General features: G+C 45.6%; 1 protein-coding gene and 1 pseudogene across 1 annotated transcript; one reads left to right on the top strand and one right to left on the bottom strand.

Moving 5' to 3' along the window:
- Positions 1–465: 465 nt before the first annotated feature.
- DNPEP (aspartyl aminopeptidase) lies at positions 466–10,956 on the bottom strand. The gene is made up of 15 exons (XM_021002749.2): positions 10,798–10,956; positions 9,973–10,066; positions 9,773–9,861; positions 9,550–9,663; positions 9,113–9,238; positions 8,575–8,705; positions 7,947–8,022; positions 7,696–7,803; positions 7,410–7,487; positions 6,744–6,827; positions 2,459–2,619; positions 2,070–2,109; positions 1,511–1,612; positions 920–1,087; positions 466–620 (listed from the first exon to the last, which is right to left on the bottom strand). The coding sequence occupies exons 1-15, from the start codon at positions 10,801–10,803 to the stop codon at positions 570–572; spliced, it is 1,428 nt and encodes a 475-aa protein (XP_020858408.1). The 5' UTR covers positions 10,804–10,956; the 3' UTR covers positions 466–569.
- Positions 10,957–21,514: 10,558 nt separating this feature from the next.
- On the top strand, positions 21,515–21,866 carry LOC110219444 (LYR motif-containing protein 1 pseudogene; annotated as a pseudogene).
- The last annotated feature ends 3,336 nt before the right edge of the window (positions 21,867–25,202 follow it).

The raw sequence follows: 25,202 nt of genomic DNA, 5'->3' as shown, positions 1-25,202 counted from the left end.
GTTAACGCATTGATAATGCTGAAGTCATAGGAGTAATCGGGATTCCAGGGGGACTGCTCCAGGGTGGGCTTCTTCTTTCTGCTGCCCTTTAATGCACCCTCCAGACTAGCTCCTTTGATTACTCTGCAGAGCGGCACTCATGCTGGGAGGGTACAGCAATGTCCCTGCAGCCTCAGCTCCTTGGATGGAAGGAGGAAGGAGAGAGAAGGCTGTGGTATGAAAGCAGCATCTTGGCCCCACTCCTGGGGAAAGAGTTAAGACGTGGATTTGGAGCAGGACAATAACCTCACATGTAATCAGTCCTTACCATCTCATCCCTCCTGCCAGCTCACTTCTGGGGTAAAGAGAAGGGATGAGAGCCCCCTTTCCTCAATGCACCTTCCTTTTGGCTCCTGCCCTGGTCTTCTCATCCCAGGGACTCAACCTTCCAGTGCCCCCCTCCCTCAAAAAACCCAGCAGGGCAAGAACAAATGAAAAATTTATTTTAATATTTCAAGTCTGAGTCAGGTGAGAACTGACATTCTACGACTTAATGAGATAAGGAAGGGAAGAGAAGCTCTTGAGAGGCCTCAATTGACTGCAAAATTGCGGCTCACAACAGGAAACAGCTCGAAGAAGCCCTGGATTGGGACAAAGTGCAGTGACATAGCTAGGTGTTAGAGTATGGTGTGATAACCTCCCTATAAATCCTCCCTCTTATATCCCCCACTTTCTCTCCCTTGATTCCCCTGAGAAGACTGGGGCTTGGCCTGGGTCCCTCAGGCTGGGGCTGAGCTGGTCTGCTGTATGCATCCATGGCATCACCATGGTGATCAGCCTCGTCACGTAGTGGGATGACGTTGCCCCAGCAACCAATCCTAGGGACTGGAAACACAGCTGCCATGGTGAAGTGGATAAGGGAGGGCAGATGAAGGATTACCTTAAAGAGAGTGAGGGTCTGCAACACACTGGAGGTACATGCCATCTCACGGATGGAGTGCATGGCCAGCTGGGGGCTGCCCAAATCAAGCACCCGCAGCCCCAGACGAGAAGCGAGGATGGGCCCGATGGTCGAGCCACAGGGGGAATCATTCCGAACCATGAACTCCTGCAGAGATGGGAAGGAGTGTCTATAAGAGTACGCATACAGGAAGCAGGCCGAGATGGGAGGTCTATCAGTGACTTAAGACCTCTGAGTCACGGACAGAGAAGGAAGCACGGCACATGTGGACTCTGGAGTGACTCAAATCTCTGATCTCCATAGGAATCTTGGCTTTGCCGTCATAACCTCCAGACACAAAGGGCCTAGAGAACATCTAATGATATCTGTTAACCCTAAGATAAGTGCAGTAACTGGAACACTATGCGTCACTAAGGATTGGTACATGTGCTGCGGCTGTCCCTGTGTGATCAAGGGGGAGACCAGTAATTTTCCACATAGGGCTCTCTACTGGGATGTTACCCACTGTGACTCTGCTGTTCCCTATGTCTTGTCTTCAACAGGGCCACCCCTTCCTGCCAAAATGCTCACCTGAAGTGGCACCCCAACGCGGGTTGCCACCTCTCGGATCAGTGCCTCGGACACAGCATTGGACGCATAGCGTTGTTTACTGTTCACCTTGATCACAGGGCCCTGGTGAGGGCGAGAGGGGGTGGAGGAGAAAAGAAGCAGACACAGAGCCCTAATCAATCAGTCTTCATCACCACTGCTAAGTGTTCCTAGAGGGAAAGTTGGGGCTGGTGGGGAAGTTGGAGGAAGAAGATAGGATCTGGGTGGGAGATATGGCCTGAGGTGGAGTGAAGAAGGGAAAGATATAGGTTGAAGAGAAGCGAGGTCCAATGCAAAGGGCAAAGCAGGAGATATGGGGAAGGGCGTACATAGGGCCTCAGTGGGGAAAGAGGAGGCCTACAGAGCTGGGAGGGACAAAGACAGGGCCTGTAAGAAGGGGAAAGAGACTTTTGGAGGAAAAAATGAGGATCGGTGGTTAGGGGGAGAGAGACAAGGTCTAGCAGGGGAGGGGAGGTTGGGTAGGAAGTGAGGTGAAGGATAGGGCCTGGCTGAGCCGGGATTGGGGAGGAAGGGTGGTTACCTTGTGGAAAAAGGGTCGGTGGTTTTCTTCATGTTTATCCCTAGAAGAGAGATTAAATGTTCCCCAACCTTGAGCTTAGGTTTGCTATTAGGAAATCCTAGCAGTCCTGACCTCAGAGCATCAAAAGAAGGTAGAGAAATGGGGCTACTACATTATCCCTATTATTTTATCCTTTAATAAGAGGATTTGTTCTGTGAAGCTTGGGTTCAGTCCAAGGGCCTTGAGGCTGCAGATTCCCCACCCCTGGGCTAGATGCTTTCCCACCAGCAAGAGCACCCAAGAACACCCATAAGCTGAGACCACCATCAGCCAGTCCCAGACACCCAGAGAAAGCAGGGCCCAAAGCAACACCCTCAACACTGGTGATGCAGAGGCCCCTGGGGACTCACAGGTAGTTAGGGTGTACAGCGTGGGCCATGTCAGCACTGATCATGTAGGATTTAGGTATTGCCTCCTCAAAGGCTGTCATATTCTGGGCTGAGGCTGAGATACGCCGGAGGACCAGCTCTGTCAGCAACGACTCTGCTCCCTGTGCACTCTGCGATCCAACCTAGGGGGGTGGTGGGGGCTCAGCTGGGGGCCCCTGAGGCAGACAGATCAAAAGACCAGATCCTCCCCCATGTCCCCTACCCCCAGCCCTGAGCAGCAGTCTGGGGGGGTGGGGAGGAGAAGTCCATTTGCTTAATCTTCCCACCCTAGGGAATGGTTTCATCCCCATCTTCATGAAAACTGGAAAGCAGAGTAATTCCTAGTCATTTCCAAGCTAGAGATGGCATTTTTTGTTTACACTGTTTACTGGCATTTGCCTACTGTTATCCTTGTTGGTAGCAGTTTAAAAAATATTATAATTACTAAAAATAATTAAATTTCCACCGCCACCTCCACCTTGCTCCTTAGAATACTGCTGTGCATGTTAATGCTCATTCAATACACATTTGCTGAATGAAACACTGCTCGGCTCTCAAAGGGCTTACAACGTGTCCCTCAGTGCCATCATTACAGATAGAATGCTCCCTCCCTCCTAGCAGTCGACATTTACTGGGCCACGGTAACTGGCTGTAACTGGCCCTAGGATACAAAGGAGTTTAAACACACAGGTCTAGCTTCTGAAGGGTTTACAATCCCGGCAGGGGAGAGAGTTGTGGTGTAGTGGAAAGGACATGAGACTGGGAGTCAGAAGAGCTAGGTTCCAATCCCAGAAGAGGCAGCCCTTCTCTTTGCCAACACCAGACCCTCCCCTTGGGCCCCTCTTCTTCTCCAGCAACTTGATTCTTTGATCATCCCTTCCTGCTTCGTAATTTTCTTTTCTTTTTAAATTTTTTTTCCTGCTTCCTAATTTTCAATCTCTTCTTCTCCAAGAGGGCCTTCCCTTGATGCCTAAAAAAATACTCAGATCTCCCCCCTCCCTGAAACCTTCACTTGATACTGTGGTGCCCTCAAAATGTCATCAAATATTGGTTACTTACTCCTTTTCACAGCCAAACTCCTAGAAAAAAAAAAGCTGTCTATTTCTGAGGTGTCTACACCCTTCTCCCACTTCCTCCCCTCTGCAGTCTGGCTTCCGTGCCCACCCTCTGACTCTCTCCAGTCACCCAGAGTCTCTTTGTTGCTAAATCCTCTCACTCTTCTTCTTTCTTGACCTCTCTTCACTTCTGACAGCGCTGACCACCCTCTCTGAGATGCTCTCTCCTTCCTTCGGTTTTCACGGCACTGCTTGCTTGTGGGCCTCTTCCTACTTGTCTGACTTCTCCTTCTCAGCTCCCTCTGCAGGATCCTCAACCATGCTCCATCCTCTGTTCCTGTCTGCAAACCAGGGTGAGGCGCCGACATGTGCTAGATGGACCCCAGCACTTGATTTTGAATCCTGCCTCAGAAACCTACTAGTGACCCTAGGCAAGTAACTCAACCTCTTTGTGCCTCAGTTTCTTTTTTTTTTTTTAGGCAATTAGGGTTAAGTGACTTGCCCAGGGTCACACAGCTAGTAAGTGTCAAGTGTTTGGTCTGAGGCCGGATCTGAACTCAGGTCCTCCTGACTTCACGGAAAGTGCTCTATCCACTGCACCAACCTAGCTGCTCCAGTGTGCCTCAGTTTCTTCACCTGTAAAATGAAGGAGTTGGACACTATAGCCTCTTCTGGTCCTCAGTCTATAATCCCATGGCTTTGTCTTGAGCCTCTCATCGATTCTCCCATGGATTTCACTCTAAGTGGATGACTCCTAGATCTACATTTGGAGCCCTCACCTCTCTTCTGAGCTTCAGTCCTGTATCTCTAACTGGGCGATGGACCCCTCCAACCTAGACGTTGCATAGGCATCTCCAGCTCGACAGATCCAAAACAGAACTCAGTATTTTCTCCCCAAACTCTCCTCTGCTCTAACTTCCCAATTTCTGTTGAAATTCCTCCAGTCCCTCAGATTTGAAACCCTGGAGACATCCCTGCCCTCATGTCCAATCGGTCCCTAACGCTTATGGGCCCTTCCTTGTCAGCGTCTCTCAAGTCCATCCCATTCTCTCCACTCACACCGCAGTCACCCTTCTGTAGGCCCTCAAAAAATCAGCTCTTGCCTGGCCTCCTGCAAGGGTCTTCTCATCGCCCTTGCCCCCCCAGCCTCTATGAATATCCCTGACGCGTGGATCCCACCACTTGACTTTCCGACCTAAGAAACTCACGGGGCTCCCCATCTCCCAACTCCAAACTTTTGTACAAGCTTACCCTCATGCCTGGAACGCCTTCCCTTTCTCACCTCCCACTTCACCTCTTAAAACTTCTAGCCTAAGGCTTAGCTCAAGCACCAAGAGGCCTTTCCTGATTCCCCAAGTTGACAGCCTCTCCCCAACTCACTATTTACTTGTTTTTTTTTTATTTAATAGTATTTTATTTTTTCCAATTACACATAAAGACAATTTTCAACATTCATTTTTTGAAAGATTCTGAGTTCCAAATTTTTCTCCCTCTCACCCTTTGCTTCCCCTTCCCCAAGACGGCCATCAGTCTGCTATTTACTTATATCCTGCCACATTCTCTCAGTACGGTGCAATCTCCTTGAACACAGAGACTGACTCACACTGGCACTTGTTAGCGTCGTGTCTGACATATAACAAATGCCTGATAAATGCTTATTGGTTGAGTGAACTCTTCCACCTCAGTTCACTCATCTATACAGGAGAGATAATAACCTGCATTACTCATCTTATAAAAAGGTAACAGACATTTGTTAAGCATCTCCTATATGCCAGGTCCTTACAACAACTCTGGAGGGGGTGTGGTAGGTGCTATTATCATCACCATTTTACCAACAAGAGCAGACAGAGGTTAAATTAACTGGAGGGAGGGAGAGGGTGCTAGCATTTTACATATGAGAAAACTGAGGCAGAGAGAGGTTAAATTACTTGCTGGGGGAGGGACAGGTAATATTACTATCCCCATTTTATACATGAGGAAACTGAGGCAGACAGGGGTTAAGTGACTCGCTGAGGGTCAAACAGTTAGTAAGCCTCTGAGACCACATTTGAACTCAGGTCTTCCTGACCTTAGACCCGCTGTTCTATCCACTGCATTATCTGCCACCGAATTGTGAGGATCAAACAAGATACTTGTAAAGTATGAAAAATACTTTATCAACTATAACTGTTTCATCTCTCCTGGTCCTATTTATACAGGATATCCCAAAAGTCTTGGTGTACTTTTTCACTAAGACTTTTGGGTCATGCTGCTTCCTACTGTCTGAGGCAGCATTAGAACCCAGGTCTTCTGACTCTACACCTAGCATTCTTTTTACTACACCCAAACTCTCTCCCCCAACTGACATGTAAACCTTTCAGAGGCTGGCCTTCATCTCAGACTCCTTTGTTATCCCAGGGACAATCCCAGGGCTCTGATCAGAGGCCCCATCAAGGCTGACTGCTGCTGAGGGAGGGAGGAGTCTGCCTCTGCTGTGGCCCCAGGCTACAGTCACGAGTGATCTGAGGATTGGAACCAAGTCTGTCATACATTCAGAAACTATCCAGATGGAAACTATGTGCAAGGCACTGTCCTAGGCACAAGGGGGGAAACCAAAGAGCTCAGAGATCTAGCCATTTCCCACAAGGAGCTGATAATCTAGTCTAGGAGTGGCTGGGATGGATGGAGATGGAAAAAGAGAAAGAAAAAACAAGGTAAAAGACGATAGTAGGGAAAAGAAGTGTACACGACCCAAGGAAAACTCTGTATTTATTTTGGGGATCTGTGTCTTGGATTTCACCAGTGCAGGGAGATTCCCTCCAGATCAGCACCTCGCTTGTAGCTTGGCTTAAAAAGTCTAACCAAGATGCAATGTGTCATGGGCAAGACCTGAATTCAGGTCTTCCTGGCTTCTAGGCTGGCCTTCTATCCACTAAGTAGCATTGCCTTCCCCAGAGCAAAATGAGAAAGAGAGAGAGAGAGAGAGAGAGAGAGAGAGAGAGAGAGAGAGAGAGAGAGAGAGAGAGAGAGAGAGAGAGAGAGAGAGAGAGAGAGAGATGGGGGAGAAAAATGTTCTACGCAGAGCAAAGAATGTGGCCTTCCTCTTACCATCTCCAGCCCCTTCCACAGGTCCTTACATAGAATAAATGCTTAGAAAATGTTAACAGGTATGGGCAGACACCAGCACCCTATCCTCCCCTCCCCTCCCTTTCCCACCAGGCCCCAGGTCTCACCTCTTCATGGTCATACAGTGCAACCATTCGAACGTTAGGGTCGGAGGCAAGGGATGCTGGGGCTGAACAGGAGTCAATCAGAGCCTGCGAGTGGAGACAGAATCAGTCGGTCACAAGCATTTTTTATTTTGCTAGGCAATGGGCTTAAGTGACTTGCCCAGGGTCACACAGCTAGGAAGCGTCAAGTGTCTGAGGCTGGATTTGAACTCAGGTCCCCTTGACTCCAGGGCTGGTGCTCTATCCACTGTGCCACCTAGCTGCCCCCACAAGCATTTTTTAAGTGGCTAGTACGTTGCCGAGCGCTGTGTTGTATTTTTAAAGGAAAGGCTACTTCTGGGGGCCAAGGTGGCTCTCTCCCTTGCTTCCCCACCCGCAGTCACCATGGCTATAACAACTGGGGCTGCTGAGGCAGGCCAGCTCTCTCCCACACGCTCCAACCTACCCTTCCTCAGCATCACTGTAGGAGGTGCTACTAGGAAAGGGTGGACGATACTGTTGGTGGCAGCCCCCTGTCTCCCTCCCACATCCCCTCAAGGGTCTGAGACAGAAATGCTGGCCTTCCTCAACCGCTGTATGTTTGCACTAGTGACTCCCCCCACACGTCCAAGGCTTTGTGCTATGGGGATGGAGTAGGCACATAGGTCGGCCGAGCCCCTGGCTCCACACCTGGAGGGCACAGAAGCAGCTGTGCAGGTTGTCCAGCCGGGGAGCAAAGATGAACTCCTCAAAGGCACCTCCCAGGACCTGGAGAGATGGGATGGTTAGCCTGGGCCAGCCCTCCTCCCTCCTCCCCACAGTCCCAAGCTTCCACTGATCCTTAACAGGAAAAACCCCTCCTGTTCTTTGTTCTGCACTTAGCCTCTGAGCTCCCAGGGTTTGGTATCTATTTCCAACATGTAGGGCTGAGCCCAGGGCACTGGCTGAGGCTGAGGGGGGTCTACTCTCTCCTCACCGCAGGCTGAGTGTCTGCGAGACACAATTCCATCTCCAGGATGTCCTCAGGGCTCTGCCCCAACTGGGCAGACAGAAGAGACATAAGCACTGACTGGTGTCGGTCCATCTACAGGGAGAGGTACGAGTTGGAGAGTGGTCACTTGGGGACACTTTATTCCAAGACTTCTATGTGCGCTTTCCTACCCCTAGCCCCCACATCCTCCTATTCCTTCCCTTCTTGCCATCCTAGATGCTAGTCCTCTTCCTCACCTGGTTAGTAGGAGCCCCTGAATCAGGCATCCCCTTCTCCAGCTCTTCCTGGACTGCTGTGGCCAGAATGGGTATTCTGCAAGGAGGTGGGGGAGAGGTTGATGTGGGAAACAGTTCCCTATGGGGACAGCAGAATGAGGGAGAGTGGGGCAGGGGAAACACCTCTAAATCTAAAGGTCTGGATGTATGCTAACCCAGCCCATGCCTCCTATTACAAATGCCCATCTGGTCCCTAAATAGCCCTTCATCTTTCATCCATCTAATCTCTCTTATCCTCAAGCTTTAGTACAGTGATTCCCAACCTGGGGGTAAGAGGACCCTCACTTTGTGTAGAATAAATAACATCTCCACACAGATATATATTCTCCCTAATCGTAGTGATTAGTAACATAGTTCACTTAAAGCATTATTGAATTCACAGTAGCTTTCTGTCATCATGGGTTTTCTCAATCAAAACACACGACCATTATGTGGACCCCTCATATTCCTAAAGGTGAGGAACCACCACCAGCATCCCTGCCCCCCCTCACCCAGCTGGCCTCATCCTGATCCACATCCCCCAGGGGGTCGCACCTGTAATGTCCTCCCCCCCCACCCGCTCTCCCCCATCCCTAAGCCCTTTTCTCACAAGTGGGTCTCAGCGTTGGGACCAAAGCTCTCATTGACGGTCCGATGAAGATGAATCGCCAAGTGTGGGATGCGCAGTATCGGCTTCTCCAAGTGCACCAGCCGCTGTTCAATTTGGTCTGAGGTAGGATTCTGTAACCAGCCAGGAAATGTGTCAAGCCAGACCCCACGCCCTTCTTTTGTGTGTGGCCTCACAAGCCCTCAACAGGTCAACTTAAGCTTCCAATCTTCTGATTGGCAGAGGCCCCAAACCCCTCTTTAGAATCCCCTGGCCTGGGGCAGCTAGGTGGTGCAGTGGATAGAGCAGCAGCCCTGAAGTCAGGAGGACCTGAGTTCAAATCTGCCCTCAGACCAAACGCTTGACACATACTAGCTGTGTGACCTTGGGCAAGTCACTTAACCCCATTGCCCCCCCCCCGAATCCCCTGACCCTGGGGGTCCCAACCTACCTTTTCCTGAGCAGCTCTCTAAAGGGGATGCTGTGGGCATAAAAGGATTGATTCCTGCCTAACTCCAAGTACCCCAGCTCCAGTCCCTACCTTGATAATGACTCGTCCAGCCAACGTGAGGTCACGGTCAAACCAGGAGCTCCAGATGCCGCCCCCGTAAGTTTCTACACCAACCTGCAGGAAGCCTGCATGATTCCGTCGGGACCTGCGCTTCACCTGTGATAAGACATATAGTATCAGGTGATAAAAAGCTGTAGGACCCTGCATCTGCCTCAAGGGGATTATAGTCTGCTTGGGGAGACTGAACATACACAGGAAAAAATCACGTATGTTTTATAAAGTAGGATGAAGTATTATTATAGCGTGTAGGAAACAAACCCCCTCCCCCAGGGTCTTCAACCTCAACTCCTGGTCCTCCTCTCTCCCTCCCCCTCTTCTCGCCCTTGGGGGTCTGTCCACCGGTCCTCCTATCCCATCTCAGGACCCTGAGCTGGGGCCCATGAGTAGGGTCCCCCAGATTTCCATACCCGCAGGGAAGGGCTGTCCGTGTGGGCCCCGATGAGGCTAAAGCCATTGCCTGGAGAATACTGGCCCCCCACTGCAAATGCGATGATGGTGGAGGAGTTCCTGGTCACAAAGTACTGAGGAAAGAAGGGGGAGGAGTCCTCAATGTGACTGCTTGGGGAAACATCTGGCTCCATCCTCCAGATTCTGACCTCACATGGATGTCCCTGCCCCAGCCTTCCATACCTTGCATTCAGGCTGCAGCTCCCATTTCTCAGTCTCTTTGAGCTCTTGGAAGCCGGCCTGGAGGAGTCGGCTTCGACATTCTGCCACCACTGTAGGGGGGGAAGGTGACCTCCATCACAGAGGACTGGGGAGTGGGAGAGGGTGGGGACTCCAGAATGGGGCTCAGCCTTCTCTCTTCTCCAAAGGGCCTGGCCACTTACCGTGAAAGGGAGAGGGTCCTCGGTTCACGAACTTGAGCAGCTCTCTGGCTGCAGCCTGAACGGCCTCCTTTCTGGCTAGAGACGTTACTGAAGTCTGGGAAGGCAGAGATTCGGATTGCATCCCCCCTCCCACCCCCAGGACCCTCTGCCACAACTGTGCCTTGTTTCCCCCCTCTTTGGAGACCTGCTAAGATGATTCCTTTTCTGGCCTCCATACTTTTAGCCTCCAGGGTGGCAACTCCTCCCATCCTGTATCCCCAGGCTCCCCCCCCCCCCCACTGACTTCCAAGACCTGAGACTGACTTTTCAACCTCTTTTCCTCCCGGCTGAGACACTTTTCAGACTGGTTCTCAGTCGGGAAAAACTTCCCTGGCCCTTAACTCAAAGTCTTTCTCCTTGCCCTGCCGGCCCGCCCTCTCCAGCGCCCCCGTCCCCAGCACCCAGCCCTGGCTCCAAGCCCAGAGGCTCCTCCAACTCTGGATTCTCTGGGATAAGACTCGCCCCGCCTCCACATTCTGAGACGACTCTCCCCCCCCCCCCCCCCCCGTCCCTCGGGCCTGAGACCCTCCCTCTCCCCCCCCCCAGCTCATTCTCTCAGATCCCAGGAGGAGGGCCCTTCCAAGCATGCAGGAAAGGCGAGGCTACCCCTGCACAACCCCTCCCCCTCCCGGCGCGGCAAGGTCAGGACCCCCTTCCTCATCTCAGGTCTGGCGTTTTCTGTTTCACTTTTGCCTGCAGTCCCACGGCTAGGGTGGGGTGGGGTGGGGTGGGCCTCTCAGGCGCCTGCCGGGGAGCGCAGCACGGAGCTGGAGGCTCCCACCTTACCTGCATGACTCCTGTCCTGCTTTCGTGCTCCCGGACCGGACCCGACTCCCGCCCCTTCGCCGGCTCCAGCCACTAGTACGGCTTCCAGCTCCGTCCCCGCCCTCCCGTTACGGAGCCGGCAGCCCGGAGCCCTCTGCTGCTTGGGAGGAGCTAGGACAGCCCGGCTTCAGGGCTCTTCCAGCCGGCCAGGCCTTGTGCCCCAGGGGACCGCCCACCGGCCCGAGCAGTGCGCGGGCGAGGCCGCGAGGGGGCGGAGCCCGAGCAACTATTAAGCGCCTACCGGGTACCCGGGGTCCTGAAAGAAAAAACCAAGATCTTGTTGATTTATTTTAAAAAGTTTCTCACTCAGTTATTCCTTTTTAAAACTAGCTTTTTAAAATTTCTCACCATCTATTTAAGACAGATTTTAGATATTTTTTGGTTTCTCACCATTTTAAAAAATAAAATTTTGATATATATATATATTTTAGTTTCTCACCATTTATTTTTAAAATAGATTTAAAAATTTTAAAGTTTCCTGCCATTTATTTATTTTTTAAAATATATTTTTTGATTTTTAAAAATTTCTTACCAACCATTTTAAAAATCGATTTTTGATATTTTTAAAGTTTCTCACCGACTATTTTTTAAGAACTTATTTTAGTATTTTATTTTTCTCCAGTTCCATGTTCACCAACTATTTTAAAAAATAGACTTTTGATACACTTTTTAGTTTCTCACCAATTACATATTTTTTTGTATGACCACACTACATTTAATATACATTTTGTAAAAAGTCATGTGTAATAAGTTCACAGTGTCGTGTAGAATCCTCTTTTTCTGACCTCTGTATATTGGAAATGTTTGTTTGATGATAATTTTCTATTTTATAATTAAAAAAAATTTAAAATTGTATGTTGCCCTCTATTCTCAGGACATCTGATGGGGTGCTTGGGTGCTTGTGCTTAGACCCCAATTTCTCCCTAGCCTCAGAAACACTGTCCCTGGCAGTTTCTCCCCAGCCCAAGCACACTGTGCTTAGCAATTACTCATGAGTGGGCCCCAGCAAGACCCTTATCTCTCTCCCTGGTGAGAGCACCTGAAGGAATTATTAGTTTTAAATGGCTTTGCACTGGGTCATAAAGATATTCTTACCCACTGCACTACCTATACTACTGCCCTTCCTCATTATCTGCATCCTGGACTCATCATCTGTATCCTAGACCTAAGGCATGTGTATACTCCCTACATCTATCTTGTCAAACAAGACATTGACTGGTGCTGGACTGGACAACTCTCAGTTACTCCTGAACTCTAATGAACTTAGTGACTTAGCAGGCCTAAAACCATGTGGCCCTCCCTGTGGGCTTTTCCTAGTAAATTCTAGGTAAAACGCCTGTGCAGTAGATACAAAAAGTGCATGTTCCTTTAAGAACTGACCGCTCCTTAACCACTCCCTGATCCCACCCTGAATCACCTAGTTAGCATATTTGACACATGTTTTATTATATTTTATCCTATATAAACTTTAACTGTGCCCCTCTAAGGTCGCAGGTTCCTTAAGAATCCTTGCCCGCAGAAAAGTGTAACAATAAACTTTTTGCCAATTTGACTTAAAGAATGCTTGAGTCTGTGAATTCATTCCAGACGACCCCATCCTATATTCTAGTCTTTGAGGGGTCACAACCTCTCAGACCTCAACACATCATTGATCTCCATACTCCTATTAGACATTTTCTTCCATATTAAAACTAAATGTCACTAAGTCGGGTCCTGATAGCTTATTTTCAGGACTTTAACAATTGTTAGACGTATTTGGGAAACTTTCATAATAACTATGTGTGAATTATCATGTGACAAGTCTGGACAAGCAAAATCTTATAAATTTTGGCTTCTTTTCTTTAATTATACATGTTTATTATTTCTCCCTCCCTTTCTCACTCTCCCCACCCCCAACTGAACAATAAAAAAAAAGAAAAAGAAAAAACTCAAAATAAATGTGACAAATTCCCATATTGGCCATATCCAAATATAGAAGTCTCAGTAAGTCATTACCTCTTGGGCAAGAGGTGAGTTGTGTGCAATTACGTGTTTTTAAAAATAGATTTTTATGTGTTTTTTTAAGTTTCTCACTTTTCTTTTTTAATAAGTGCTTATAGATACCTTCCATTTTGATACCACCTTGGATCCCTTCTGCTTCCCATTCCAGAGAGCCATCCCTTATAACAAAGAATTTTTTTTAAAGGGAAAAAAGAAGAAAAAAAATTAGTGAAAGGGATTTACTTTTTTCTCTTGTACCTAGTCTTCCTCTGCAAAGGAAAGGAGGAAGAAAACTCTTGTAAGCAGGGCGGGGTGGGGGGGAGAGGGGGGAAGAAATGGAGTGTTGGACTTGCAAGGTTTTCCTAATTGTACTTCACACATTAGTGGTGTGATCCTAGTCACTTAACCTCTCTGTGCCTTATTTTCCCCATCTGTAAAATATCAGTCAATAAACACTTTTTTTTTGAGGGGCAATTGGGGTTAAGTGACTTGCCTAGAGTCACACAGCTAGTTCAATAAACACTTATTAAGCACCTACTATGTGTTAAAAACAATGCTAAATTCTGGGATTAAGAAGAAAGGCAAAACAAACCAACCAACCCAAAAAAGATCCCCCCCCCAAAAAAATAAACAACCCCAAACCAAAAAACCAAAACCAAAAACCAGTCTCCATTCTCAAGGATCTGGCAGGTTAATAGAGGAGATGATATGCAAACAATTATGTACAAACAAGATATAGAGAGGATAAATTGGAGATAATCTTAGAGGAAAGACTGGGAAAGGCTTTGCAAAGAAGGTGGGATTTTAGCTTTGACTCAAAGGAAGCCGGGAGACAGATGAGGAAGTCACTTCCAGGGATGGGGACAGCCAGGATTCTTTGCTTGGACTCACTCCTCAGTGGTGAACACACTCCCACTCCGTCCTATTCTTACTCACCCCAGTGATTCTGAACCCCCACATGTCACCGTACAAACTCCTTTCCCCATCTCCCACTGCTTTACTCTCATCTCCCTCAACCATAAACCTCTTCCGCCATGTCCCATGTCAGATCGGCCCATCCCTTTTGCTGTGTTTTCTGGAATGCTTGTTTCATAGTTAGTACACTCGCTTTCATCTTCAACCTTTTCCTTTCCCGCTCCCTTCATCTTCTGACCTGGATACCCTTCTTAGTACTGATTGCATTTTTACTCATTTGCCTCTTTTTCTCTCCCCAGTGCTTAGCACAGTGCCCGGCACATAGTAGGCACTTAATAAATGTTTACTGATTGATTCGTCTTGATTACCCCTTGACTCTGTTTTTGTGGTGAGGGAGCTGGAAAACTCCTTGTTCCCCATTGCCACTTCCAGGCTTTCCCTCTTGTCATCGCTACTCAGTAGTTTCTCCTTCTTTGAGGTTCATTCATTCAATATGTAATTATAAAGCGTCTGGTAGCTGTTATGTACCTACACCCAGAGAACACCCTCCTTCCTTCCTCAATGAGTTCAGTGCCTGACTCAGAGGCTTTCTCTCCATCCCAACTCTTGCTGTTATACTAGGAGACTTCATATTGATTCACGTATTCATGTATGACTTCATATATTGATTCGTTTTCAGATGCCCTAACTTCCCACTTCTTCAATTTTTCTTATCTCCCCGTGACTTAATCCTCATCTCCGCTTCAGTTATGCGCAGGGTTGGTCGTACATTTTATCTTGCTGTCATCTACAAGTGTTCCATTTCTGCATTCATGAAATCTGAAATTCATTTATCTGATCGTAATCTTTTGCCGTTCTACCTTTCCTTCTGCCTTGTGATTCTGAACCCTGTTCTTCACTTTCACTGTTACCTCCAGTCTCTTCACCACTCGGTTATTTCCCAGGCCATCATCCCTGCAATGCCTAAGGCGTTCCTTCCTTCCTTAGCTTGATGTCTTCGTGAAGCAATTCAGCTTCGCACTCTTTTCCACTTTTCCGCTCTTTTGTTCTTTACCATATCATCGCTCATTCACAGCCTTGGATTATTTCCATAATCCACTGCCTTCACTCTTATTTGTGTGCTGCTGAACAGAGCTGGAGAAAATCCCAAAACCATGTTGTGACTGAGTCCACTAAAAATTTATGTGACATAGTCTCAACTGGACCTTCACTGCAGCCAAGTAATTCTTTTACTGCTCTGTAAGTGTCTCACTGTCCTACTCAGCATAGCTAACAGCTATTCCAAGCCTTTTCATGACTCCTCAAGCCTCCCATGTGTCCCTTTTCCCCTATCCTCTCATCTGAGGACCTCACCTCACACTTCAATGAAAAAACTGAAGCTGCTTGATGACAGTCGGTTCTTCTATCCCCACTCCCCCACCTCATCTTACATCAGATGTCTTCTTTACTAGCTTTTCCTTCATCCCTGTTTCTCATGAAGAGAGAGGTGACTTCTCCTTGTCAAGGCAAACTCTTCTACATGAATCCTTCCATCCTTTCCCCTATTCTTTAGTAGATTGCACTCCCCCCCCCCCCCCGCCAATCTTCTGTCCTTATTGACTACTTCCTTGCTGCTTATAGATATGCCTAGGCCTCCCTCCTCCTTAGAAAGCTGTCACTTAATTCTATCATTCCGTTAACAGCCAACCAATATCTTTCTTCCCTTTTTTGGGCTAAACTCCTTGAGAAAGCCATTTACTATCTGTGCCTCCACTTCTCTCACTTAATTCTAAACCTTTTGTAATTTGACTTCTGACCTTATTATTTGACTCAAATGTCTGTGTCCAAAGTCACAAGTGATCTCTTACTTGTAAAATCTAATGGCTTTTTTAAAAAAAATTATTTATTTATTTTTAGTTTTCAACATTCACTTCCATAAGATTTAGAGTTTTAAATTTTCTCTCCCTCTTCCCCAAGATGGTGTGCAATTTGATATAGACTCTACTTATATATCCATATTAAGCATATTTTCCCATTAGTCGTGATGTAAAGAACAATTAGAACTAATGGGAAGAATCATGAGAATGAAGCAATAAAACAAAACAACAAAGGAAATGGAGAGCATCTGCCTTCATACTTCACGGTACTTTCTCTGGATGTGGATAGCATTTTCCATTGTGAGTCTTTTGGAGTTATCTTAGATCCTTGCATTGCTGAGAAGAGCCTCTATCAAAATCAGTCATTGCACAGTGTGGCTGTTACTGTGTACAATGTTCTCCTGGTTCTGCTCATTTCACTCTGCATCAATTCATATAAGTCTTTCCAGGTTTTTCTGAAGTCCACCTGCTCCTCATTTCTTACAGCAAAATAGCATTCCATTACGTTCATATACCACAACTTGCTCAGCCATTCCCCAGTTGATGGGCATCCCCTCAATTTCCTTTTTTTTTTGGGGGGGGGGCTAGGTGATGGAGTTAAGTGACTTGCCCAGGGTCACACAGCTAGTGTTAAGTATCTGAGGCCAGATTTGAACTCAGGTCCTCCTGACTACACGGCCAGTGCTCTATCCACTGTGCCACCTAGCTGCCCCCCATCCCTTCCATTTCTAGTTCTTTGCCACCACAGAAAGAACTGCTGTAAGTATTTTTGTACATGTGGTTCCTTTTCCTGTTTTTATGATCTCTTTGGGATACAGACCCAGAAGTGGTATTTCTGGGTCGAAGGGTATACATAATTTTATAGCCCTTTGGGCCTAGTTCCAAATTACTGTCCAGAATGGTTGGATCATTTCACGACTCCACCAACAATGCATTAGTGTTCTAATTTTCCCACATCTTCTCCAACATTTATCATTGTCCTGTTTTGTCATGTTGGCCAATCTGATAGGTGTGATGTGGTACCTCAGAGTTGTTTTGATTTGCATTTCTCTAATCAATAGTTATTTAGTGGGGGCAGCTAGATGGTGCAGTGGATAGAGCATCATCCCTGGATTCAGGAGGATCTGAGTTCAAATCTAGCCTCAGGCACATAACAATTACCAGCTGTGTGACCCTGGGCAAGTCACTTAACCGCATTGCCTAGCCTCCCCCCCCCAAAAAAAAAAGGAAGAGGAAAAATAATGATTTAGAACATTTTTTCATATGACTATAGATAGCTTTAATTTCTTCTTCTGAAAACTGTCTATTCATATCCTCTGATCACTTATCAGTTGGGGAATGACTTGTATTCTTATGAATTTGACTCACTTCTCTACATATTTTAGAAGTGAGGCCTTTATCAGAACCATTGGTTGTAAAAATTCTTTCCTAGTTTCCTGCTTCCCTCCTAATCTTGGATGCATTGGCTTTGTTTGCATAAAACCCTTTTAATTTAATGTAATCAAAATTATCCATCTAATGGCTTTTTAAAAAATCAGTGTTCATCCTTCTTGATCTCTCTGCAGCCTTTGGTACTGGGGATCACCCTCTTCTCCCAGATACCCTCTCCTAAGTGGGTTTTTGCAACTCTGCTCTGTCCTGGTTCTTCTCTTACCTGTCTGCGCACTCCTCATTCTCCCTGGTTGGATCTTCATCCAGGTCATTCCTGCTCAGCATGGGCGCTCCTAAGGCTCTGTCCTGGGCCCACTTCTCTCATAAGCTCCCATGGAGTCAGTTTTCATCTCTTTATATAAATGGTTCTCAGATCTACTTATCCAACCATATCCTTTCTCCTTCTAGTGTTGTATCATGAGCTGTCTGTTGGACATCGAGAACTGGATGTCCCATATGCATCTTCAGTTCAACAGATGTTTCAGTTGTGTATGACTCTTCATGACCCCATTTGGGGTTTTCTTGGCAAAGAGACTGGAGTGTTTTGTCATTTTCTTCTCCAGTTCATTTTTACAGATGAGGAAACTGAGGCAACAAGGATTAAGTGGTATATCCTGGGTCACACAGCTAGTAAGTATCTGAGGCTGGATTTGAACTCAGGTCTTCCTGACTCCAGGCCCAGCGCTTTATCCACTGTGCCAACTAGCTGCCGTAATTTCAACACGTCCAAAACTGAATTCATTCTTTCTCTTCCAAACATTCCACTTGTTTGAACTTCCCTTTTTCGACTAAGGGCAGCTAGGTGGTGCCATAGTGTATATGCATAGTGCATACAGTCCTGAGTTCAAATCTGGCCTCAGATGCTTGCTAGCTGTGTGACCCTGGGCAAGTCAGTTAACTCTTTTTGCCTCAGTTTCCTCATCTGTAAAATGAACTGGAGAACGAAATGGCAAACCACTCTGATATCTTTGCCAAGAAAACCGCAAATGGGGTCACAAAGAGTTGGACATGACTAACTGACAGAAAAAAAGTATTGATTACAGTTTATGTTGACTTCCATGGATTGTACCAGCAATAAAAAGCTATGCCTTATCATTTTTTTCACACAAAGCTAATACAGAAATATAATGCCTAATTTTCTTTTTAAAAAAGATTCCTGTAGGCACAAAGCACAGTGTTGGAAAATCACTGAGGAAAAAATATGCATAAATAAAGAAGTTATTTTATACATCAAAAAAGTCCAGGAGAAGGGGGTGAAGCCAAAAAGGCAGAGAAAAGGCAGGGACTCACCAGAGCTTTCCCAAAATACCCTCCAAACAACTTTAAATAGTGCCTTAAAACTAATTCTGGAGTGGCAGAATCCTCAAAAGGATAGGGTGGAATTTTTTCCAGCCCAAGACAACTCAGAAGGTTGGCAGGAAAGGTTTGTTGCACCAGGGTGTGAGTGCAGTGCAGTCCAGCATAGGCTGTGCCCCCTCTCCCCCCTCAGAAATCCAGCAGCAAGCCTTGGGAGCAACTGAATCAGCATTGGTGGATTCTGGAGCTCTCAATCTACAGATGGTAAGGGGGTCAGAAATTGATCAGAAAGAGATTATGGGGTCCCTTTGCTGGCACTGGGTGCAGGACTCCATTGAATTGCCCATATGTGGATCCAAGTTGCAGTCCTGGGTCGCAGTCCCAGGGTGAAAAGAAGCACTAACACACCAGAGCTTGCGGCTGTAGGACAGCAGGGACCTTGGTTGCAGCTCTAGGGCAGAAAAGAGTGCGTGTGGTTACTCACAGACCAGAGCACAGGCCAGGACAGTAGTAAACACACTGCTCTTTAGTTCATACCACCTTGGAAGAACTGAAAACTCACAGACCCCTTGAACTAGCTCTGAAAACAGCTGCAAAAAAACCCAAATAGACCTGAAGCTTGGGACCGCGTCCCTTCCACCCTGGGAGCAAAGCGCAACATTAACATAAAGCTAAAAGTCAAGAAAAAGGCTGGGAAAGTGAGTAAACAAACAAGAACCTAACCAGAGAAAGTTACTATGGTGACAGGGAAGATCAAAACACAAACTCAGAAGAAGACAACAAAGTCAAAACTGCTATATCCAAAGCCTCAAAGAAAAATGTGAATTGGTCTTAGCCCCAAAAGTAATTCCTGGAAGAACTCAAAAAGGATTTTCAAAATCAAATAAGGAAGGTGGAGGAAAAACTGGGAAAAGGGATGAGAGTGAGAAAGAAAATCATGGAAAAAAAGTCAATAATTTGGTAAAAGAAAGCACAAAACTGAAGAAAATAACACTTTAAAAATAGAATTGGTCAAATAGCAAAAGAGACACAAAAATATACTGAAGAGAAGAACTCCTTAAAAAGCAGAATTGGCCAAATGGAAAGAAGGGTACAAAAGCTCATTGAAGAAAATAATTCCTTAAAAGTTAGAATTGGGCAAGTGGAAGCTGATGACTCCATGTAACATCAAGAAACAATCAAAGAAAATCAAAAGATTGAAAAAATAGAAAAAATTGTGAAATATCTCATTGGAAAAGCAACTGACCTGGAAAATAGATGCAGCAGAGATAATTTAGGAAGTATTAAACCACCTGAAAGCCATGATCAAAAAAAAGAGCCTAGACATCATATTTCAAGAAATTATGAGGGGGGGGGGTGGGGTAGAGCCAAAATGGCAGAGTAAAAGCAGGGATTCACCTGAGCACTCTCTCAAACCCTTTCAAATACCTTTAAAATGTGACTCTGAACAAATTTGAGAGTGGCAGAACCCACAGAGAGACAGAGTGAGGCAGATTTCCAGTCCAAGACAACCTGTAAGATCGACAGGAAGGGTCTGTCACACCTGGCTGAGAGCACATACCCACTTCCAGTTGGTGGGGGAAAGAGACATGGAGGCAGGGGATGCAGGACTGAATCGCTGGCAGCAGTGGCAGTTTCCATACTTCTCAACCCACAAATGCGAAAGACAACTTAGAAGGTCCATAGGAAAGGTCTGTTGGACCTGGGTGGGAGAGGAGTGTAGTCTGGCCTTGGCCCCAGCAAATCAGGAGCAGGCCTTGGGAGTGACAGAATCGGTGGCAGCAGCTGCCCCTGGACCTATCAGCCCACAGACAGAATATTTGAAAGTCACCTATTTTGGGAGCCAAGATGGCAGAGTAAGCAGTAAGTTGCTCTCACCCTCCCTTATTGACCTCGAAAAACCCAGAGAATATTGCCCCAGGAAAAATCCTGGAATAGTAGAGCCAGTAGGAAGATGAATACAGCAGTCTTTTAGCTTGGAAGGCTAGGGGCATTAACGGGAAAGGTCCCTCTTGCTGTGGCTGAAGGGGACCAATACTGGACAGGAGGTGTCCAGGAAAGCCAGCAGCAAGCCCCACTTCAGCAAACCAGTGGGAGATTCTAAGCCCTACAGTGGTGGAGCAGGCATGTGCCTACACTAGGCACGCAACAGCCACCACCACCAGCTCCAACTTAGCACCAGGTAAACTACCTACATCCTCCACCTGCCAACATCCAAGGCCCCAGCACACAAAACCAGTAACCAGGCCCCTCACCCCCATCATAAGAAGCCTGGGACAGTGCCCCCTGTGCCCCAGAAGCAGAGATCAACTTTATTTTTTTTAATTTTTAAATTTAATTTATTTAATTATTATTATTTTTAAAATTAATTATTAATTAATAATGATAAATTAAATTTAAATTTTATTTAATTATTTAAGTATTATTATTATTATTATTATTATTTTGGCAATTGGTGTTAAGTGACTTACCCAGGGTCAGACAGCTAGTAAGTGTCAGGTGTTTGGTCTGAGGCCGGATTTGAACTCAGGTCCTCCTGACTTCAGTGCTCTATCCACTAGCTGCCCCAGAGATCAACTTTAAAAGCCAGAAAAAAGGCAAACAACATGAACAAGAAGAAATTATCAGGGAAAACTGACCTGGTATTCTAGAACTAGAAGATAAAATAGAAATTGAAAGACTCCATCAATCACCTCCTGAAAGAAATCCCCAAATGAAAACTCCCAGGAATGTTATAGCCAAATTCCAGTGCTTTCAGATCCAGAAGGAAATATTACAAGCAGCCAGAAAGAAACAATTCAAGTATCATGGAGCCACAGTCAGGATAATACAAGATTAGCCGCTTCCTCATTAAAGGATCGGAGGGCTTAGAATATAGTATTTCAAAGCACAAAGGAGCTAGAATTACATCCAAGTATCACCTGTCCAGCAAAACTGAGTATAGGAAAGAACTGGGAGGAAAAAAATGGATATTCAGTGAACTAGAGTACTTTCAAGTGTTCCTGATGAAATGACCAGAGCTGAATAGAAAATTTGACTTTCAAATACAAGACTCAAGAGAACATAAAGAACAGGCCTATCGGGCCAGACCCCAATTATCCTACCTGTCCACATTGGCTCCACGGGGCTCCAGACACTCCCTCCTCTTATCCGAAGTACTGTGGGGGTGGAGGTGGGGGAGAAGGCCTGATGTATACAGTATGACAACAGCAGTATGATAAGAAATTCTCAAACTGTACTGCAGGATTTTCGTGCTTGCAAGGAGGTACAGAGGGAGGACACCATCAGAGAAAAGGAGTACATTATAAATGAAGCCAGAATGTTGTTCAAGAAAAACAAAAATCTTACCGATTCAGAACTAATTAAACAATGTGTAGCTGAATGCACAGCAAGAATTGAAATAGGATTGCATTATCAGATCCCACATCCAAGCCAATTCGCCTGTCTCCAATGGCTGTCACTCCCCTACAAAGTCATGGACTTCGAACCCAGGAGAAACTAAGGAAACTTTCCAAACCATTATATCTCAAGTTTTACAATGAAGTTTCTTAATCTAAGAAATGGGTTCTCTGTATGAACCATGAGCCAGGCAGGACCTAATCACAGACTAGATGATGAATCTTTTCTCCTTCACTTATGTCCAGTCAGAGAAAGAAAGGACAAAGAATATAGAGTTTTTGCTATAATTTCTCTTAAACACTCAAAGGTTTAGCTTCTTAATCTCTTTTAACACTAATTTTTATGTCCTTGAATTTATGAGTACCAGTGTGTTGCTACTAGACAGGAACATGGTAACTCCCAAAGGTCATTCCTAATCATGATCTTAGTAATATCTTGGATGAAAGTCTGAACGTAGCAGGAATTGGGTTTAAATTTAAATTTTAAAAATTAATTTTTTTGTGGAAATAGAGTAACTGTATACACAGAGGAGGCTGCAGAGTAGAGACATGGTACTGCTTGTCAGCAGCTTCTCTTGGAAGTTCTTAAAATTACTATGACAATCGGATATTAGTCTCAGACTTGTAAATCTCTGTGGGCTTTATTTTGTTTTGTGTTCAAGTTATGGATATCTTTAAAATAATTCCTTTTATGTTTTAGTTATTCTACTGATAATCCTTTTCTGGCTGTCTTGACTCAAAGATGTACTTCTTATTAATATTCAAGCAGGCTAGGGCAGTTAGGTGGCATGGTGGATAGTCAGGAGGACCTGAGTTCAAAGCCAGCCTCAGACTAGACACTTGACACCAACTAGTGGTATGACCCTGGTCAAGTGACTAACCCCCAACTGCCTCACCAAAAAAAAAAAAAATCAAGTAGGCTAGTTTCTCCTTTACCACGCCAGCAGAGTTCATCATATGTACTCTGGTCCAGGGGCGGGGAACCTGCAGCCTCAAGGCCACATGTGTCTCTCCAGGTCCTTAAGTGCTGCCCTTTGATTGAATCCAGACTTCGCAGTACAAATCCTCTTAATAAAAGGATTTGTTCTTTAAAACTTAGACTCAGGCAAAAGGTTACACCCAAGGACCTAGCAGGCCACATGTGGTCTTGAGGGTGCAGATTCCCCACCCCTGCTGTAGTCCCATCACCTCATTAACTGCCAGTGGAAGATAATGTATCTTAGGGGGACTTTTGGGGAGGAGAGAAATATCCCAAATTTTCAGGAACTAATATAGCGTATTTAATTCTGTCCATTAAATGCATACAACGTACAAACAAATTCTAGAACGTGTGTTTTACAATTCTGGTCTCAAAGCCTCCCTGCAGACTCATGCTACAGCAGGTGAAAGTAATCACTATTTCTAATTGACAACAAAATTGGAATCTCATGAGCAGAAGAATATGCTGATGATTTCAAATGCTCTCTTCCTCTCTACAATGAGTTGCCCGTCATTCTTGTGTGTTTCATCTCTGAATCCATCCTTCAGTGCATCAATGGACTGTTGATTGACCTTGCTAACTAGAATGTCTGCACCTTCAAAATATCTTCCACACATTTTGTGAGATCCTCCAGGAATAGGCTCTATTCTGACACACACACTTCTTTTTTGCAATATCCACTTGTTTATGTTTACTTCAATACTTGTAACTATTCCAATCTCAATAAAATTTTTACTAGGTACATACATGGGTGTGCCTTGTTTCACTTGACCTGCTTCAACAATTACACCCATCACTATTGGATCTCATAAATGGAAAATAAACTGGGGGAGTAGTTTCATTTTGCAGGGAAATACTTCTTTGGGCTTCTGTTTCTTATAGTCTTGCCTATATTTCATAAAAGCATCAAACAAATGGTAAATAATATCTACACAAAAAATTTGGACTCTTAAACTATCAGCCATTTCCTGAGCATCATGTTCAATCCTTACACTGAAGGCCAAAATTACTGCATTGTATAGTGTTTAGGGTCAAGACACCTGGGTTCAAATCATTTCTATGTCACTTACTGTTTGACCTTGGATTAGACATTTTTGCTTCCGGTGCCTTAGTTTCTTTATCTGTAAATTGAAGGGGTCTTTTGAGGTCCCTTCCTACCTCTGGTTATAATCTATGATCCTGTGACTGCTTCTGTCTCAGGCTGCCTATCTATAAAATGCGGATAATAGTTCTTAACCAATATACCTCACAGGGCTTTTCATTCCTCTCCAGACTGTGCTCTTGACTCTCTGGACTTTCTCGACCATACATCCTCACTCTGGAAGTTCACCCACTCCTGGTCTCCTCACATGGAAGTACATGCTGCCCCTAGGCCCTCTTCCTCTCATTGGCTGGTTCCTCCCAGACCTCCATTTTAAGAAAAATGCCCAGGCCAGCCATGCCTCATGCCTCCACAGATTTCACTCCAGTGTCTCTTGGCTTTCTCTATCATGCCACCAACCTGATACCTTCTCCTCCCTTCCTTTCAGCTTACTTTTGTTTTGTTTTGGCTAGGCAGTGGGGTTAAGTGACTTGCCCAAGGTCACACAGCTAGTAAGTGTTATGTGTCTGAGGCTGGATTTGAACTCAGGTCCTCCTGAATCCAGGGCCAGTGCTCTATCCACTGTGCCACCTGGCTGCCCCTTAGCTTAAAGCTTTTGTATGTTGTCATGAGACAACATGAGAATGTAAACTCCTTGGGGGCTGGAGTTATCTCTCTTCTTGGATTTATCTTCTCAGTGCTTAGCCTAGTACCTGGCACATAGCGAGTGTATAATAAATGCTTGCTGACTTGTAGTAAAGTGCATTATAAAATGTCTGTTTTATTACTGAAAGCTTTGTCAGCAGCTGTAGCTAGATTAGAATTAACTTCAGATAAGATTTTCATATCAGTAAACATGGCAAATATTTTTGCATTATCTTGTTTTGTTTTACATTTCTCTTATCTACCTAGAAAAGTTCTTTGTGGAAACTAAATCATCACCCTAATTAGAGGGGAAGGTGGAATTTTGTCTGTATCTCCAAGAGAGTCTTAGGGACACTGAGTATCTCAGAGATCAGACCCTTCCCTATTGGAGGTCTTGGCCTTTATAGATTTAGGAAAACCTCAAGTACAATGATTTGAGGTTCAGCTCCAAATGCTGTCCCATTTTTTATCTGGAGTAGTTCTTTACAAAGCTATTCTAGGCCCTCTTCCCTTTCCTCTTTATACCTTCAGGGGCCTTATATATTCCAAATGGATTCAACTATAGCCACTATGTGAATGACTGCAAAGTCTATATCCCTAGCCCTGACCTCTCACTAAATTCTTTACTATATCTGCATATGCCTGCCAAATCCTAATTGTCCCACCAGTGTGTCAAAAGCAACATATCCAAAACTAAATGCATGATTTCCCCAAAACTTGATTTCCTTTCTGATGTCAGTATCTCTATGAATGACAAATAATTTCTCCTACTCACTCAGGTGTGA

The sequence above is a fragment of the Phascolarctos cinereus genome, unplaced genomic scaffold, assembly GCF_003287225.1.
Source record: "Phascolarctos cinereus isolate Bilbo 61053 unplaced genomic scaffold, phaCin_HiC Scaffold_7;HRSCAF=346, whole genome shotgun sequence".
Taxonomy (NCBI): domain Eukaryota; kingdom Metazoa; phylum Chordata; class Mammalia; order Diprotodontia; family Phascolarctidae; genus Phascolarctos; species Phascolarctos cinereus.
Note: the sequence above shows the minus strand (reverse complement) of the source record. Positions and strands in the feature narration are given on the sequence as shown.